The sequence below is a fragment of the Folsomia candida genome, unplaced genomic scaffold, assembly GCF_002217175.1.
Source record: "Folsomia candida strain VU population unplaced genomic scaffold, ASM221717v1 Fcan01_Sc002, whole genome shotgun sequence".
In the NCBI taxonomy this organism is placed as follows: Eukaryota; Metazoa; Arthropoda; class Collembola; order Entomobryomorpha; family Isotomidae; genus Folsomia; species Folsomia candida.
The window spans coordinates 6,163,575-6,182,727 of NW_019091194.1; the positions used below are offsets into that span (position 1 = coordinate 6,163,575).

The 19,153-nt window shown below is 35.5% G+C and overlaps 3 protein-coding genes across 5 annotated transcripts; 2 read left to right on the forward strand and 1 right to left on the reverse strand.

The window, feature by feature from the left end:
- The first annotated feature begins 1,150 nt into the window (after positions 1-1,150).
- Positions 1,151-6,137, forward strand: LOC110843079 (maltase-glucoamylase, intestinal). The gene is made up of 19 exons (XM_022088993.2): positions 1,151-1,310; positions 1,394-1,517; positions 1,603-1,664; positions 1,736-1,784; positions 1,957-1,991; positions 2,204-2,338; positions 2,580-2,695; positions 2,793-3,006; positions 3,096-3,196; positions 3,260-3,356; positions 3,443-3,555; positions 3,646-3,677; positions 3,754-3,851; positions 4,028-4,045; positions 4,126-4,332; positions 4,400-4,742; positions 4,837-5,122; positions 5,195-5,699; positions 5,786-6,137. The coding sequence occupies exons 1-19, from the start codon at positions 1,238-1,240 to the stop codon at positions 6,043-6,045; spliced, it is 2,868 nt and encodes a 955-aa protein (XP_021944685.1). The 5' UTR covers positions 1,151-1,237; the 3' UTR covers positions 6,046-6,137.
- LOC110843080 (zinc finger protein 227) lies at positions 6,101-8,950 on the reverse strand. Its single transcript, XM_022088994.2, has 8 exons — positions 8,442-8,950; positions 8,077-8,304; positions 7,811-8,005; positions 7,471-7,733; positions 7,085-7,405; positions 6,640-7,005; positions 6,509-6,548; positions 6,101-6,392 (listed from the first exon to the last, which is right to left on the reverse strand). Exons 1-8 carry the CDS (start codon positions 8,791-8,793, stop codon positions 6,190-6,192), a joined length of 1,968 nt encoding a protein of 655 aa, XP_021944686.1. The 5' UTR covers positions 8,794-8,950; the 3' UTR covers positions 6,101-6,189.
- Positions 8,951-10,038: 1,088 nt separating this feature from the next.
- On the forward strand, positions 10,039-18,816 carry LOC110842889 (ATP-binding cassette sub-family G member 1). Of its 3 annotated transcripts, none has more exons than XM_035848669.1 (17): positions 10,039-10,148; positions 15,436-15,635; positions 15,711-15,771; positions 15,859-16,048; positions 16,128-16,242; positions 16,316-16,334; positions 16,436-16,449; positions 16,533-16,730; positions 16,805-16,843; positions 16,930-17,273; positions 17,367-17,535; positions 17,625-17,725; positions 17,792-17,842; positions 17,926-18,030; positions 18,115-18,142; positions 18,228-18,411; positions 18,494-18,816. In XM_035848669.1, the coding sequence occupies exons 1-17, from the start codon at positions 10,054-10,056 to the stop codon at positions 18,627-18,629; spliced, it is 2,049 nt and encodes a 682-aa protein (XP_035704562.1). In that variant the 5' UTR covers positions 10,039-10,053; the 3' UTR covers positions 18,630-18,816. The 3 variants fall into 3 exon arrangements, with proteins under 3 accessions (XP_035704562.1, XP_021944441.1, XP_035704563.1); XM_022088749.2 differs by lacking the exon at positions 10,039-10,148 and adding an exon at positions 13,742-14,861; XM_035848670.1 differs by lacking the exon at positions 10,039-10,148 and adding an exon at positions 15,301-15,326.
- Positions 18,817-19,153: the final 337 nt, after the last annotated feature.

The following is a 19,153-nucleotide window of genomic DNA, read 5'->3' on the forward strand; positions in this document are numbered from 1 at the left end:
ATTATATGCAATTTATGGCATTTTGTTTATTGATTCAACCCCTTTCACAACGTTTTTGACTCAAGATAAGTGATTTTAAAAATCGAGAACACTTCAAAGCAATGGTGATAAGCAAGAACACCGCTTGTTTATTTAAATATTCACAGCCAAACAATTATGTAACTCATCAATGGCGTAACAAATAATAAAATCAATTTATGACGTTTCATTGCCACCCCACGAAGTAATCACGTTGTTAGGGGCCGTCCATAAATTACGTAACGCAAGAGGGGGGGAGGGGGGGTTATGGGAAGAGCGTTACGAATTGTTATGTAGGGGGTGGGGGGTATAACAAATTTGTTACGTAACACATTTCATAAACGCGACTAAAAATCGGATTGAACTCATGTCAGAAGGTTTCAGTGTACGCATGTAAATACTAAATATACCTTTTGCATTATGGTGCGCACATTAAAAGCAGAGTACAATTCTTGCCTACTTGTAAACCATCATTCCTCCACAGTGACCTCGGATGGCAATTGTGTGACGTAAGTTTCACGATAAATTGAGCCTTACCTTCAAGATGAGAATTTGATCGGAATTTGCCGATCACCTGAGCCCGAACGAAGTCACTGAGGAGGCATGATGGTTGTCAACTCGTCTTTTAATGGTTTTCCAGATGCAAAAGTCTTGTTAAAAGTTGAGAGACCTGTAAGATTTACAATTTTCATTTTTTCTTTCTATGTGATTGCGGTTGTTCTTGGACAAGAAATTCACAAAATTCTAATTTATCTAGCAATTTAAAGTAAATAGAAGCAATAAAAGCGACATTTGTTTACTCAACCTGGAACAAATGAAAATTTTGCAAGTTGCTGCTAAAGAAATTCCCTGCGGTGAAATCAAATTTACGTTACGTTACGAAGGGGGAGGGGGGGGTAGTCGAGAAGCGTTACGATGCCGTTACGAGGGGGGAGGGGGGGTTTGAAAAATAACGATTTTTGCGTTACGTAATTTATGGACGGCCCCTTATTTAATTTGGATACAGAAATTTGACTGGGTGAGAGGCGTGTGTGAATTAAACTTAGCATTCCTGACAGGTGTGTCGGATCGGATTGATTGATCGGTGGGTACAATTTTATCTCTGGATCTGAATGATATGATAAGTTTATAAATGACGTTAATAAGAGTGAATAAAATGGGGCAACCAACTTGATTTCCAGCAATAGTTTGAACTCGGATTGAAACTGTAGCCAGAATTATGGCAATGAGGCAAACAGTTTTTACAGGGACCCTATTGGTGGTCATTCTCGTCGCGACATCGCTAAATTCAGGTTAAATAGTACATTTAATTATAATGCGCATATTTAAATATTAGAGTAAAATATTAACAAAATATTACTCTCCACATATGCAGTTCTTGGTCAGGCTGATTTCGGCTATGGATGTCGGGAAGCAGACCTTCCCAACGAGATTCGACGTGATTGTCATCCCGAGCCCAACGCGTCAGAGGGAGCATGTCGAGAGAGAGGGTGTGTTTGGTAGGTTCAGGATAGTAATTATCGGTCGAGAAATAAACTTTCGAATTATTTAGATACTTAACTAACTACGAATATTTCGGTAAAGGTGTGACAAAACGGAAACTTGGCCTGGATTCCCCGCATGCTTTTTCCGAGACGCTATTTATGGTGAGTATCACTAATTTTATGGTCCTAGTAAATATTTCTAGATCTATGCTGCAATAATTTCCTTCTTCTAGAACCACCCGGTCTAACATGCGACACTGGATACCACCCAGCACTCGATAGGTATGTATTTGTATGAAGGGTTAACATTTCGGAAAAGCTAAATTTTAAGAACTAAAATTAGGTATTTCAATAGTATTTTTTATTTATGTTCATATGTATGAGTGTATGAGGGAGTTCGGGTAAATTTGCCATTATGAATTTAATTTTAATCTTATTTAACAAAACTCAATAGGGTCGACTGTACCACCGGGGATGAACCAATTGATGGTAAATTAATTAATTTAATTAAAGACATTATAGTTAATATTTGTGGTTCAAATAATTAGAAAAATTTAACTTAATAAAAACGAAACAATATAAAACATTATAAAATACCAACGAATTACTTGTAAAGAGCTACATAAATATATGTAGTTTCTCCAAATCATCAACTATTTTGGTTCTAGTTAAATTAAGTATGTATCTGTTCCTGATTTCAGAAATGAGTTGTCGATACCGGAATTGTACATGGTGCCCTTCACTTCCCAATGCCAACATTCCGTGGTGTTTTCAATCTGCTGCGCTGGATAATACGGGTTATCAAGTAGTTGGACAACCCGTGAATACAACAAACGGTATCATGACAGCTTAACAGATTTTCATATCACATGACCCAAAAATGCATAACTTTGAGACTTTATTTCGCGAAAGTACATTTGAACCCCTTCCCAAAAATTTGATATCATGCCTTTTTAATCCAAATCACTTAAAATTTGGGGGGCAGCGTATTTTCCAGTACAGTGAAGTCTAATAGATAATTGTCTCCTTAGTACACTAGTGTTTGCTGATATGCGTGTGCTTGTTACATACAAACAGGTATTGTAATCAACTTGTCAAAGACTTTTAATAATGGAAGACGATTTTGGGAAGGAGAAGCAAGCAGTCTCATATTCGAAGCCGAGTTCCAATCGGATTACAGGTTGAGAGTTAAGGTACATGTTTCTTACACACTGACACATTTGCCACTAGGTTATCTGTTTATTAACTCCTGCAAAATCGACATGCACTTAATTACTTATTTGCTCTCAGATAACTGATGGTTCTCCAAGATTTGAGGTGCCCCTAGAAATCCAGCCGGCTTCGGGAGGAAATGCAAACCCACTGTACGAATTTCAGTTCACGCCCTCCCCATTTTCCTTCCGGGTGGTACGACGCTCCACTGGAACCGTGCTCTTCAACTCGGCCGCAGGAAAATTATCCTTTGCTGACCAATTTCTGTCAATGACATGGAATCTCCCGTCAGGTAAAAAGTCTCCAAAAATCTTTTTCCTGTCCAAGAATGGGCATATTCGACTTGTATACTTATTTAATTATGCATACAATATTTTATAGAAAATGTGTACGGTATTGGTGAAAATGAGCAACGCAAGTTCAAGCACGATTTTTCTGAAAGAATGGAATGGCCAATGTGGGCGGCAGACCAACCTCCTTACGTAGGGACACAATTCTTAAAATCTATATTTTGATATATTAATTGAATTGTTAAATTAAAATAGCACACCACTGCCTTGTATGGAACACAACCTCACTATACCGTGATTGAGAGGGATGGCAATGTTCACGCAGTTGCGATTGTGAACAGCAACTCGCAAGGTTAGAAAAGATCATGATCTTCAAATAAATATCTAAGGATTAGATCAATATATGTCCCCAATTCACTTTTGATGTTGTTTCGACAGAATGGCACATCATACCAGGTCCAATGATTAAATATATTACCATTGGAGGAATTTTCGACATGTATTTCTTCCTTGGACCAACTCCCGACGATTCAGTAGCTCAGTATACAGAGGTATTCAAACGCATTTTTCTGCACAAGATTACAAGTAATAGACATGGATCATTCTTTACAATGGTGTAATCTGTATATTTTTTAACAAAGGCTGTGGGACGGTCACAAATGCCACCTTATTGGTAAATAATATCTATTTATATATACCTATGGGTATTTTTAAATAAATATAAATATGGATATTTTTTATTCTTGAAGGGGTTTGGGTTTCCAGCTATGCAAATACGGTTACGACAATTTGACGGAAATGCAGGCTGCCGTTGATCGGACCGAAGCTGCCGGAATCCCACACGATGGTAAGTTAATTGCATGTATTTATAATATTTCGGCAAAATAATTACAAGGCAGTTTACTTTATATATAATAAAGTAATAAAAGTACCTACGAATTTACAGAACATAATTTACACAAGTCATCCAATTCAATTTTGAGTTTTGCTCTATATAATGTATGTATATTTTTATGATTTTAGTTCAATATGGTGATATTGGTATGTATTAATATTCAATTTTATTCAATGAGATATTACGCCCTATGTATGTCTATTATACTATCCTATGAATAAAATAGATATTATGCATATGGAGCTGGACTTTACCGTGTCTGAGGATCGGTTTGGAGGCTTGCCAGCGTACGTTCAAGAGCTAAAAGCTAAAGGCATCAAGTTTGTCACCATTTTGGATCCGTTCATCAGTATTATCGAAGGCCCCGATTATCGCCCTTTTACATTGGGAGAACAGATGGACGTATGGGTGAAAAAGGCCGATGGCACCCCTGGTAATTTTTTAAACTGATGTTTTTTAAAAGGATTTTCAAGAACAATTCTGTTTTATTACTTCTTAAGTAACTGGGCGGGTGTGGCCCCGCGATCAAACTGCTCCCGTGTTCTTCCCTGACTACTCCAAACCCTCTTGTCAAGAGTGGTGGCGAATTTTGATTGTCGAGTTTCAACAACTTTTAGCATTTGATGGTCTATGGATTGATATGAACGAACCTGCAAACTTTGATAGTGGGGATTCTAATGAAGGTTGCGCTGCGAATAGGTGGAATTATCCCCCATTCAAACCAGGTTTTTCGACACAGAATCTTGCAGAGAAAACAATTTGTCCTGATCATGTGGACAACGTGTCGATTCATTACAACACGCACTCTTTATATGGCTGGTTCGAATCCAAGCCGACCCTTGTGTAAGATTTTCTTAATACTTACTATTATGAAAATGCTATTCCATATTATAATTAAAACTGACCTTATTATGGATGTATCTATATCTTGATGTAGTGGAGTACGTGAAGCAACTGGGAAACGTGGCCTTGTTCTTTCGAGGTCGACATTTTTGGGTTCGGGAAAATGGACTACTCACTGGCTAGGAGACAATTGGTCTCGGTGGTCAAACCTTCACTATTCCATCATTGGTGTAATGCAATTCAATCTGTGGGGCATTCCATACGTGGGACCTGATATTTGTGGCTTCATTGGTTATTCTAATGCTGATTTGTGCCAGCGATGGATGGAACTTGGGGCATTCTACCCTTTCTCCAGAAATCACAATGGAAAAGGCAATATTGTAAGTACAAGGTCATATTTTGGCTAATTGCATCTAGTGTAATCAATTTAGTACTTTTCAATAAATAATTAGGACCAAGATCCCGCGGTTTGGGGTCCTGCTGTTGCGGCGTCGTCAAAAACCGCATTGGAAGTGAGATACACACTGCTGCCATACTTGTATACACTTTTCTACAAGCACGCCACCGGAGGTAGCGCTGTTTTCCGACCATTATGGTACAACTATGTCAGCGACTCTATGACCTATCCCGTGGACGAGCAGTTCATGTGGGGTTCTGGAATTCTTATTTCTCCTGTGCTCCGAGAAGGAGCGACGTCTGTAGTAACCTATTTTCCTGACAATCGGCACTTTGACTACTACACTGGAAATGAAATTACTACTCGAATGGGAACTTTAACCCTTGCTGCACCAAAGGAAGTCATCAACGTGCATTTGGCAGGAGGAAATATAATTCCGACTCAAGAACATGCAAGGAACACGGAAGCGGCGAGGAACAATCCATTTGGACTAACCGTAGTTTTGAATGACGCTGGAAGTGCGAGTGGTTCTTTGTTTTATGACGACGGAGAAGGCATCGGTATAAATCCATAAATAAATATTTAAGGCTATGTACATAGTTTGTGGCAAATAATTTTAAGGACCTGCTTATTTCTTGATTAATAGATACTCATCTTAATGGACAATACTTTTACGTTGAATATTCCATGATGTCTGGGTCCTTAACTTCCACTGTCGTAATGGATGGGTATCCCGATATGGCTACGAAGACGTTGGGAACGATTCGTCTTCTTGGTTTCGGACCAGTGACGAGTGTCACCGTGAATGGAGTAACGACCAGCTTTACTCAAAAGCCAAATGGGGAGGTGAATTTGACTGGATTAACATTAGCAGCAAATTCTGAATTCACTATTGTATTCTCATAAATTTGAAAGATAAGAAATGTAAATATATGCCCACATCTAAATGCTGATGAAATTGTTCATTAAAATGCAACTTGATTTGTTTATCGAAAATACACTACGCTCAAACTTATTTTTAATTTCAACACAAACAGCATGAGTAATTATCTAAGGTATTTGAATAACATATGTAATTCGCTCGGCTAAGTGTTGAACACTAATGAGATTATTATGATGCTGGATTTGTTGAAGCTCTGAATCTTGGTGAACTTTTTTCATGTGCTCGTTCAACTGCGCCTGTCGGACGTAACCTTTTGAAGGACATTGAGGACATTTGAAGGGCCGAATTGCAGCATGACGCAAAGTGTGTTCTGAAAATGTACAAAAGATTTATACTATACAGATTACAGATTTTAACTATACAGATTATATAACTAGATTATTTAGAGTAATCGAGGTTTCATTTTTATGCATAACATAAGTATACCTTTTAGATGATTCATTGATTTAAACTGCTTAGAACACAGCTAAAAAATATAATTTAAATCACGCATGTCATACATATATATATGGGACGAACTGTTATATTTATTTACGAGTTTGGTGGATATTTAATACCTGGCATTTGAGCTTTTCATGGTTTCCTACATGAAGAAGAAGCTCGTCCTCTGTAACAAAGTTCTTGTAACAAACATGACACACGTGGTTTTTGCCACCGGAAGTATACATTTCGTTATGATGCTTGTACACGTGACTTCGCAAACCTTGAGAATACGTAAACCCAGGGTGATCACAAAGTGTACATTTATATCGCATCTTCCCAGAGTGATGGACCATTAAATGACTATCAAGGGACACTTTTTGACTAAATACTTTTCCACATTCGGGTTCTGGACAGGTGAAAGGGGAAGCAGATGCTGAATTTTTGTGGATTTGCGTGTGTACTTTTAGACGTTGTGGTGTTAAGAACGATTTCTCACAAATCTAGATACATAAAAAATCGACATAAAGACACAGCCTGAGAATAAATCACGTATAAATATGCTATGGCCATTAACTATACCTGGCATTTATGCTCTTCAGAATCATTATTGATTTTAGGGTGATTAAGGCGTAAATGAGTTTGTAAGGTCTTCTTACTTCTAAAATAAGATCCACAATTCTCACACAAATAAGTTCTCTTAATCACTTGATCCTCATGATTTTTTATATGACGCTGAAATTCGTCTTCAGATCCAGGATTGAAATTTTGATAACAATACTGGCAATCAAGTTGTTCCTCTCCTTCACCGTGAACAAATTCAACATGTTTAACTTTTGCCGTGCGTGAATAAAAGCTTTTTCTGCAGATGGGCACTTCGCAAGAGTAGTCGCCTTTGTGCACCTGTAATTTTGATTAATTTTAAGAATAACAGTAATTTTGATAATTAATTGTAGAACTATGCTTACATCCATGTGCGAGGCGAGAAGTAACGCAGAGCTAAAGGGTTTGGTGCAAATGACACAAAAAACATCGACCACGGGAACTGGAGTGGAATTATTCATGTAGTGGGAGTGGAGATGCTGTTGTAAGAAATTCTTGGACATAAATTTATTACAAATTGGACAAAAGTCTCTGAGTTGCTCATGTTCCTTGCTTTTATGTTCTTTCAAATTTGATAGAGTGAGAAAGATTGAAGAGCAATGAGTGCAGTGAAAGGTTCCGTCAGCACCTAAATCAGGATAAAATTTGTAAACATGAAGCAATGAATTTTAACAATCTGCGTAGCTAATAAACTATTCAACTTACTCTTGCCCTCACGAACATGTGCCCTTTTGTGTGTCCGTAATGAAGTTGCAGAATTGAATTGTTTTTCACATTTATCACATGATTTCAAACCTGAAGTGGTTGATGCTTGAACCGATTTTCTTTCGTTTATTCTCCGCAAAGTCTTTTGAGTGCCACTTGTTTTCCTTCTTCCTGTTGTGCCACGTTTCGCTGTACCTTAAACAATCACAACACGTCAAACAAGAACATCAGCAGAAAACATTGAATGTTTTTAAAGTCATACTTACTTTTTATTATATTTTCAGAACTGGAAGAAGAGTCCAATTTCTGACCCTCGTAATTAAAGACATTACTGTAATCGATTTGAATAGTATTATCCAGATTTTGGTTCAAGTTTGAGATTATCGCCATTTCTTGATTCGACGACACTAACGATTCTTCTACATTGAGTGATAAATCGAGCAACATCTTTTCGTCCAGATTGTAGAAACCACCCAAGAGTTCACGGCTCCATTCTAGAAATATGTAGAATACATTACCATTTGTAATTTATTTGTAAAAATAAAAATGTAACTGCTTTGATAATATCTGAACATCATTCACACGCTATCTTGCGTACTATCATTAAATGTTACATCTAAAAAATATTCACCTTCAACATCCCCATCACAATTGGGTCCCCATTTTTCAAAAAGGTTCTTTAAACTGTGGCGAATTTCCTTTTTCACGTTAAAAAGCTGTTGGATCAGGTTAACAAGTTGGGTAGCAAATTGCACACAGTTATCTTCCCCGCATAATGACCACACCTCTTTCGTATGAGGGCCGAATTTCCAAACAATTTTTTGTGAAGATGATAAATTAACGAGGTTGATAAAACATTGCAAAAGTTGATTATTTTCATTTTCTGAAAAAATACTAGAATCACACGGTTTTGAGCAAATAGAGCAAATTTTTTGCACCAATACTGTCGCAGATGGTTTGTCTTCTGATAGATTTGTTTCCATTTTGAATGAGTGCGAATTAAAAATAATAAGTAATTAATCAGTAAATAAATTATATAATTTTCCTACAACCCAAAAAATAGAGGATTTTTGAGTACATATGAATTATTTTTGTCAGACTCAGAATCTAAACATGTGTATAAAATCAACAATGGAATCAGCAGAATGTTGAATGTGCGGTCAGGGTGGTGAGGTGACTTGAGATTTTATAAGCTAGCTCGTTGGATTTGTCTCAAGTTTGTCTCATTTGCTCTCTTTTCGTTAATTTTTATAAGTACGCATTGTACGTCAAATTTTATTTATTATTTTTATTGACTTTTTAAAAAGTAAAATAAAATAAGGCAACTAAATCTAATTTGATCGTTAGTCCAGTGCATGATTACATAATTTACCCTGGTGGTGAACTTTTTGATGTCCTTGTATTTAAGTTTTTGGTTCACTTGAGTTAAACAATTACAAAATTATTTTCTAAATGACATTTGTACAGATTATACTATTTGATATGTATCAAAAGCAAACGATGTAATATTGCAAAACTGCTGTTAATAAAAATACTAAGGAACATTTACATATTTGCATACATAAATACACACACAATGTATTTACAGATGTATGTAAGCAGCTAGTTTACAAAATAAATAGTCTCATGCTAAAAGAACGCCTAGTGGGCATTTACCCATTGTTTTTTGTGGATCGAAGCAAATGACTTCAAATAACCTCTTGATGCCTATTATTGTGAAAAAATTTGTCTGGTATAAAGACTGCAATAAAAAAGGCATACAAAATGGCGTGTGCGTCTTTTACAACAAGAGCTAACTGAGAATGACCGGCAGTGGAATGCAATGCCTTCGGGTTACAGCACGCCTGGATAATTAAAGACATTTGAAAATAAAAGACGCGATTCTAAACATGCACTTCCTATTTTAAAAGTCTTTTTAGTCAAGATTTCAAACGAGCTGGTAGTGGTAGTACCGGACAGTTACAAAGGAAAAGTTACACAACATGAAAATTGAAAGTTTTATGATGATATAAATAAGTTACGTGTAAAGTGTTCTTTTAAATACCAATACTCGAATCCATAATGAATGCATGAATTGCATACGTTGTTCAGTGTAGTTTTCTGTGCATGCAGAATTTGAGAAATCCTAATGATTTCGGAGTTTAGTAAACAGTGAAATATTTATTTTTAAAATCTGATTGTGCAATGGAGTGTCTCAGGAATAATACTTAATTGGGGTTAATTTAGATTGTGTGTATAACATTATGACATCAAAGCCTATGTGGAAAGGAGACAAGGGTCCCTTGGTAGCTTGTGAGGACGATGAAATGAATAACCTTGCGTTGGAGAAAGAATACAGGTACAGAAATCCTGCTTTGTGACACATGCATACATATGTAGTAAATTGTTAATTGGCAATATATAGTAGTAGTTATTCAAATTTACATTGTCTAAAGTGAGCTAGATCCCACTTGGTACAATCAAATAGTGGCTTAGGTATTTATGTGTAGTTAGGTTCAGTTATCAGATGATGGGACAAAATTTTGCAATCCTGTATTATGTTTTCGGAAATTTTCCCATAAGTTAGCTTCACATTATGTGTATAATATATGCACGCACTAAAAACAACTTTGGTCAATTGTGAACAATGACTCATCCGTCTCGATCGTCTAACTTTTGCCAGACTGATAAATCACATTCATTTATTATGCTTGTATGTATACTACTCAAATAGATTACCAAATTCATAAACTTCATGTTAATAAAATAAATTGACACAATTTTTGGATCTTATTTTAAAAACTAAATGTTTCTATTTGGGTACCCTACCCTTGACATACATACATTGATACATTCTTCATACGCTTATATTTTGCTAAGTATGTTCTTAAGTCAATGTACATATACTAATTACATCAGTTGTATGCAAATATTTGTTTTGATTTGGTAATAGTTTTCCCCTTAGACATCACAAAATTTAATTTGCGTCTAAATGTTAGTTTAGTGTAAGTCTAACACTTAAATATAATGGATAAGCTTATGTAGCGTGCATGCCAAATATACGACAAACACACTTTAGGCTGCAGTGTCAATTCTTTTGACTATCTGCATGACTTATGTTTGCAGAACCAGTTTTCATTTTCGCATCATTAATTAAATTTTAAGATGACTTTTCCTTTTGTTCTTCACTTCAGCATCAGTCTTCATTTTCATGGCTCCAATTTAATATGATATAACTTAGCGCTTGGAATGAAAATATTCCAAAAACTGTGTAATTTTATTGTGACTGTTATTCTTGTTTTGGGAATTTATTTTTAAGGTAAGTAATATTGAACGCAAAAATATTTTTTCTTGCTGAAATTATGATACCTATACAGTAGATTTTCATTTTGTTTGAATTTAAATGGAACCACTTCATAAAACTTCAAATGAAGAAATAAGCGTTTGAAAAACATGTAGCTTGGGTAGTGTCGTTCTGAAGTACATTAAAAAAGTATTCAAATGGTCAGTCTGCAGTTATAAATCGCTACATATTTGTTTAAGGGATGAATGCAATTTTTTATTGGAGTATGTGAAACACAATGCCCAGTATCTAAAGCATAAAAAATGACTTAATAATAAAGTATACGTAATAATTTATCTATTTAAATATGCATATTTATTGGGGCTTACATATATTAATACTATCTGATTGGGTTCCGATTGAATTACAAATTTTGAAAATTTTAGGTGCATTAATATTTTATTTATTTATTTGTTCGACAACGTTTGTGCAGTGGTAAGTGATACACAGAGGTCCGAAACACTCCTATAAGAATTGTTGTACTAAAGGGCACAGTCCGCAACTCCGAGATTCAAGCGTATGAATTTGTATTTTAAACTATAGCTAATCTTCAGCCTTTAAAAATTCTGTGTACACTATCCAAACAGTGACAAACTCGTTTTATGCTAAAGATCTGATAAAAATGTGTTTGCCAGAGTCAAAAATTGCTAAAGTATAATATGCACCAACAATACAGAGGCTCACAGTCTGCACAACTTATGTACATATATACATTAGCTTTAATTTTTTTACCATCCTGGAAGTAATAAAAATCGGACTCATATTATTAAGCTATTTACGTACTCCTGCTTACATACGATTTAAAGCATTGTAAGCATTAGTTTTTATATAGTAAACTACAATTACACATATTAATGCTTAAGTTAAATTGTAACCTATGTACATATGACTGACATGGATCTTTTATTTATTTACCTATAATTTACTAAATCGGATTTCATAAAAAAATTGGCCTGCATTTTTTGAGCCTTGATTTACGATTTCATGACTTGCACCATTTATTTGTGAGATCAATTTAAAAGTCATAAAAGTGTGTAATTCGATTGGCATCGATCACATCGTAATTGGTTATTATCAACACGCATAATGCTGCATATGCATGAATATATATAGGTGAAATAGGTATCAATTTAGCCCAAACTCCAGGTTTGTATGCCTTCCATACTAAACATGTATCTTAAAAGGCCACACAAAAGCCTGTGTGAACAAACAGATCAAAAGAAAATGATGGAGAATTATTATTATCAAAGCTTCATAATTTAAGTGGCCATTACTCAGCACGCTTTGTTTGGGAAGTGGGTGGATTACTTTTTTCGTTAAAAGGTTTCAGTAGTTTACCTAAACGGAAACTAAATCGCATAAAACAGAAACTTGCTGAATTATTTATTAAAATATGAGTCTCGCATGCTTACGGCCATAAGTCCACGTTCCGTGCAAAATATTTTATGGAATAGTTAGTTTTTTTAATTGAGGGGGAAATAAGTGCACGCATGACGAATGCTAAATGTTGTAATTATAATTGGATTAAGTGAAAATATAAGTATATAGTTCAGAAAGGAAGTCGAATGGTATGCAAAAAATGGCTATCTTGCTGATGCTGCTGGACATTGGCATAACTTGGATTAGTCATCCACAAGCTTCAGTATGAGAATGGTTTTGGAGTCAAATTGTTTGTTCTCAACATTGTTTCAGTAAACGCCTATTTGTTCACCAGACAAGAAATAAATTGATAAGGTTCTCGTCTTTATCAAGCAACTACAAGTTGTGAAAATATTACATACCATATTAACTCACGGTTTACATGAGAAAACAAATAATTATCACTGATATTATACAAGCAGAGTGGGCGATAAGTGTGCTTACCTAACCAGATCTTTGTTTATTTAACAAATTAATTGAATGGTTTGTTCTTTTATCATAATCAAAGCACCCACATATCATACACACTTTACTACCCGACTGGAATGGAATTTTTACTCAGTTGGTCCAATTTTAGATATTTGCACGGAGTGCAAATAGGTCATTTAATTGAAAGACAATTAATTGAGTTTTTTAAGGATATATTTATTCTAATTTAAGCAATTATTCTTGAAAATCATCTTGAAAAAAAACGATTCTATCCATTTTAGCAAAGGTTTTTATTGTCCAGCATATAAGTATTTACATTAAGTAAGAGTCTGGTTTTAGTAATATAATAATCTACGGTTTTATATATGAATGAAAATATGCCCAAATTCCTCAATACGTAGTGACCAGACTTTCAATTAACATTCATCTCCTCTCCATATTGCTCGTAGTATATTGATTGTGCATTATGAATATAATTTAATTTACTGGGATGGACATAAACTCAATTACTTCCATCAGTATTATTACATTACACATTCATCCTCATTACAATACAGCATCATTATTAAATTAGCAATAAATGAGGATGCAAATCGATGCACTTGAGAGTTCCTCGTTTGACCATTCCATTGTGCTCCAACTCTGTGCATATGCATGCGAGTAAGTATTATATGGATGGATTAGATTGTGTACAATCTACTGTTCCAAAGTTCGGTCTTCAGTGATATGCATATTATTACTTGTATTCTATATTCATGAACAATCAAACATTCATTGCGTGAATTTCATGCCTGGCTTAACAATAGTTTGTTCCATACTGCATGCATGGCATTAACGACCATGCAGAAGATGTCCATTTTACATATTTGCTCAGTAGTGTGATAGTTATTAGGGAGCAGAGCGTGCAAAAATATCTGTAAGTACGGAACCGTACTATTCCTGCGATAAAAAACATTACACAGATAATTTTACACACTCGGTTCGGTCCCCTCCAAAAGCAGATGTGTTTTACAAAACATAGTCGGCTGATTGCATTATTTCACAACGTTCGTACAAGTCAACTGATCCGTTCTCACTCTGATTTTGTATGTAGCAGTTGTCGAGGTTATTTAACTTAACTGCTGCATACATGAGACATTTCTTTAGGCAGTGAGTGACTCTTCCATTTCTGACGGTAAATAATATTGTGCTAAATAAACTAGTTCCTTGGTGAAAGTGGTCTTACATATACAAGCGCACAACTAACGCTTTTCCTTCAATACAACTGGGACAAAACAAATATCGATCATAAGCATTTGCCTTATTGATTACTTGTGGAATTAAAAATGTAAAGTTTCAAAGACATGCAACTCGTGTATATAAAGTGCTAAGAATTCTCATTCCATCATATTCATCTGCCTGTGATATTTTGCATAATCTACAATAACTTTATCTCGCTAGTCCGTAACGTTTTTTCGTCAAATTTCACTACTGATCACGTGTATACGTTGTAAAAATAAGAAAGAAGATGAATACTAACACCTCCCAGGCAGACAAAGGGCTGACCTTGACCGCAGAAGGAAGGAGCACAGCCAATTGCGGCATTCTTATTAATGAGACAAATCGCAATGAAGGACATTTCAATGACGTTACAAAGTCCAGCAGTGCTGGTCTCAACAATTATAATAATGTCAACCAAGATCAAATCGTGAAACAAAGTACGCCTCATCAGCACCACGATGATGGTGGCGGAACAAATAATTATCATGCGTCTCCACGTGCGGCCAAGGGGGATGACGAGCTGAATGTGAATTACGCTGATGGGTTACCATTATTATCAACAAATGTGGTTATGCAACAACCAAATACCAATAATACGACGGCACAACCACCACTACCAGTGTAAGTATGAGGTTTTAGAAATGCATCTGTACATATATTGGGCAGAACGTTAAGGTTTCATGGTTTGTGGCCTTTGCGGGTAACATCAACTACTTATTTTACCAGGATTTTGTATTTTAACCTATGTAAATCAATTCAAGCACCAGATCTGGATGTTATTTTTCAAGCCTATTTGGCATACATATTGTTGGAAATTTTGGTTAATGTCTCAACTTTTCCAATCTTTAAATATTTTTGACAGAATGTGTATATTGCATACGAATCATTTAGGGAGAGTTATACGTACCCATGGCTGACTTGGTTTGTATCTGAATGAAGTCTGAATATGTTTATAAGTAGAACCGTAAGAAATGTAGTCGACAATTAATATATTGCATGGAAAATATTTAGAATGGAGATGAATGAATGGAAACTCTGTTTTTTGTGAATCTCAATTTGTTCCGCTTCGCCAGTTATGAATGAAACGTGAGAATTGACAAATTCTACCAATTTCTTCCTCAGAATATGTAAATGAGATGACACTTCCATGTTGTACATAGTGCAAATAAAAAATTTGTCCCTTTGACATTTTCAGAGCTTCCAACGCCCGAAAAATGTTGGTTTCTCATCTTCCCTTTCACCCCCCAGTTTCACTGGAGTTTTCCGACTTGCGTTACTCGGTTCGCGATGTGGCGTCCTCGAAAGGAAGTTCTAGCTTTGGATCCAATATTTCTAAACAAATGAAATATATTTTGAAAGATGTTTCTGGTGTATTTAAGCCTGGACAACTTACAGGTATGGACCATTAAAATAACCTCAAATAAATATATAAGTGCACACTGGTGTCACTCATTGCATATATATTTACAGCAATAATGGGGCCGTCAGGGGCAGGAAAATCCACACTAATGAACATTTTAGCAGGATACAAGTACGATCTTATGTACAATCATGAATAAGGAGAAAATCGTTTTATCGTGCATAGTTTAATCAACTGAATTTTGGGAAAACTTTTCAGGACACATAATATTCAAGGGACAGTCAATGTGAACGGCAAGCGTCGAGACCTCGCACAGTTCAGGAAGATGGCATGTTACATTATGCAAGACGATGTTTTACTTCCTCACCTTACCGTCCTGGAAGCCATGCGATATGCGGCACAGCTAAAGCTTCCAAGGCGTACAAGCAAAGAAAGAAGAGAACTTGTGGTTAGTCAATTTTATTATTTATCAAAATACATAGATCTGCACGCACTAAAGGCTAAAAATTAGGCTTATTTATTTATAGGTCACAGAAATCCTGGATATGATCGGATTATCAGAATGCAAGAATGTAAGAACCTCAAATATTTCTGGTGGCCAGAGAAAGCGACTCGCAATTGCACTAGAGCTTGTAAATAACCGTAAGTGTTTTTTGCATTTTTTTCCAATTGCTGATTTTCTGAAATTATCTTACTTAAACCATTCATTTTATAGCCGAGCTGATGTTTTTCGAGTAAGTTTTCATTCATATTAAATTAAAGAAGTTAAATAAGTTAATTAAATTAAAGATTTTTTTAAGTTTAATTTTATTTATTTATTTATTTTAATTAATAGCGAACCAACTTCGGGTAAAATATCAATTTAAATTATTATCGTAATTGTTTTTCATGTTTCAATTTTTGATGGCACGTGCATACACATATTCACTTAGGTCTGGACTCGGCCTCATGTTACAGTTGTGTCGCACTTCTTAAAGCGTTGGCAATGGGAGGGAGGACAATAATTGCAACTATTCATCAGCCTTCTGCCCGTATTTTTGAACAGTTTGACGCTCTGTATCTTCTCTCTGGTGGAATGTGCTTGTATCGAGGACCAGTTTCATCTCTTGTTCCATTCATGGCAAAACAGGGTCTGTTATTAATTATCGGAGAACTATAAATATTTAAAAATCACATCTAAATGATGCTTTGCTGTCCTTTCAAGGTCTTCATTGTCCAGCTTATCATAATCCAGCAGATTTTGGTAGGTTGCATATAATTAGTTCGACAGGATTTTGAACTTGTAAATAGTTGGTTTAATTAATTGCGGATGTGGCGTCTTTTTTGCAGCAATTGAAGTCGCCTCTGGTGACTACGGGGACCATTGGATCTCCATGCTAAAGAAGGCGACAGCTTTAAGCTCAGAATCAGATTCAGGCTTAGCTAATGACATTTCTGATGCCGAAGACAGTCATCATCAAGTAGAAAACAGTTCACTCAGTGCCTACCAAAAAGATAACAAGGGACTTGATAGAATTGGCAGCAGTAAAGATAAGGATGTTTCCGTTGCACTAATGTCGCCGGATGGAGACTCTGAGGAAACAATTTCGTCTGATGATGGGCGCGTGTACAAGTTTTGTAACCAGTTTACCGTTTTGTTAAAGCGTTCTTTTCTCTGTATTTATCGAGATTTGGTGAGTACGGGGAATAGAGAAATATGCATGAGAAAGTTTATAGATATGACCTTTGCTAAAAAAAATTGTAAATATTTTTACGAAAAATCGCAGATGTTGACGCATTTAAGATTCGCCTCAACTGTATTGGTGGGTCTACTCATTGGAGCAATTTTTCACGATAGTGGAAATAATGCAGACCAAACTTTCAACAATGCAGGAAACATTTTCTTCGGATTACTTTTCATGGTATTTTCTGCCATGATGAGCACGGTTCTTACTTGTAAGCATTACATATATTTAGTTTACTATTTGATTTTTGACGATTTTTAAAGCCATTCTAAACCTTCAATGGTTCTTTCACATATGCAGTTCCTCTTGAACGTGGGGTCTTGGTACGAGAACATTTGAATTGCTGGTATTCTCTCAAATCGTATTACTTGGCCAGAACACTGGCCGACATGCCATTTCAGGTGCGTAAATTAAAACTCGATAATTAAAACTTAAAAAACGTGATACATTCTATAATTCCTCAACAGTTATTCTTTCCTTTGCTGTACACTGTGATTACCTACTTTATGACGGATCAGGTTAGCGTTTTGCTCGTTTCTTAGAGTATTTATTTGCACATACGTATTTACTTAAAATAAATACCTCTCCTGATTACCTACAGCCACATGAAGCATTCCGTTTTTGGATCATCGTTGCGATGAACACAATGATAAGTTTGGTAGCACAATCTCTCGGTCTCCTGATTGGGGCTGCTTGTCATATCCAGGTAAATTTGACTGAAGATGCAGTATACGAACATTTGTATGAATCAGGATAAATAACTTGGTAACATATATAATATTTTGTTTAGTCTGCGGTATTTGTCGCACCAATCACAGGTATGAACTTATCACCGATAAACACATAACAGCGATTATATATACATACATACATACCTCTAACGATTGTATGCACGTATTACAGCGATTCCAGTATTTTTGTTTGGAGGCTTCTTTGTAACGCTCAGCAGCGTTCCAGCTTATCTGCGATGGATGTCTTATGGCTCGTATGCAAAATATGCCTTCCAATCCGCCATAACTGCAGTGTATGGTTTCGACAGAGCAGACTTAAAGTGCCATCAGCCATATTGTCACTTCAAAAATCCGAGGTACAAATATGATGAAAACGACTATAGTTTTACTTAATATATAATTTGGGTTTATCCAACTAAATAATATTGTTTTAATTAGGAAATTTCTGGAACAGTTGGATTGCAAAGATGTCGACGTGATGGAGCAAACACTGTGCCTATTTGCACTTGTTCTTCTCTGTCGAGTGTTAGCCTACTTTGCTCTAAGATTGAAGATATTTGTAGAAAAACAATAAGCACTTAATTCGGACTAATTCAATAGAGTCGTTCCGTAGTATAGCTTTAAATGTTTTAACAAAACGCCTTCTAGCTTTTATTTAATGTGTGCACTTTTTCACAGTTTTACCTGCAAGATATTCATAATTAAACGAAAATTAACAATAAATTGAATGACAATTAAATAAACTATTCATTCACTATTAATAACATGATACATAATATGTGCAAGTTATAGTATTGATAACATGCAAAATCTATCAGATCATTGTGACCTTGTCAATTTTACTCCATGTAAGTGTATATCAAATGATTGCAGTTAAGTTACGAGCTTTTTTAGTTTATCCATCATTCATTGATGGACCTCCATCGTAACAATCGGTTTGGATCATTCATCATTATTTAGGCAGAAAATTGTTCTTTTTATATAATGCCCGTATACCTCAATGAGTGAGTATACTGGAGTTACTTACATAACAATCAGGCAAATTAAGGAAACGGACTACAATAGGATCGTTTTCAAATTCAACATGCGACATCATTA

Excerpts from the sequence above, each read along its gene's own strand:
- LOC110843079 (XM_022088993.2), top strand. The coding sequence starts at position 1,238 with ATGGCAATGAGGCAAACAGTTTTTACAGGGACCCTATTGGTGGTCATT. Across the intron at positions 3,197-3,259 it reads CGGCAGACCAACCTCCTTAC|CACACCACTGCCTTGTATGG; the intron begins GTAGGGACACAA and ends AAATTAAAATAG. Across the intron at positions 5,123-5,194 it reads ACAATGGAAAAGGCAATATT|GACCAAGATCCCGCGGTTTG; the intron begins GTAAGTACAAGG and ends ATAAATAATTAG.
- LOC110843080 (XM_022088994.2), bottom strand. The coding sequence starts at position 8,793 with ATGGAAACAAATCTATCAGAAGACAAACCATCTGCGACAGTATTGGTG. Across the intron at positions 7,406-7,470 it reads TTCTCGCCTCGCACATGGAT|GTGCACAAAGGCGACTACTC; the intron begins GTAAGCATAGTT and ends TCAAAATTACAG. Across the intron at positions 7,006-7,084 it reads CTGAAGAGCATAAATGCCAG|ATTTGTGAGAAATCGTTCTT; the intron begins GTATAGTTAATG and ends TTATGTATCTAG.
- LOC110842889 (XM_022088749.2), top strand. The coding sequence starts at position 14,488 with ATGAATACTAACACCTCCCAGGCAGACAAAGGGCTGACCTTGACCGCA. Across the intron at positions 16,731-16,804 it reads TCCATTCATGGCAAAACAGG|GTCTTCATTGTCCAGCTTAT; the intron begins GTCTGTTATTAA and ends TGTCCTTTCAAG. Across the intron at positions 16,844-16,929 it reads TCATAATCCAGCAGATTTTG|CAATTGAAGTCGCCTCTGGT; the intron begins GTAGGTTGCATA and ends TCTTTTTTGCAG.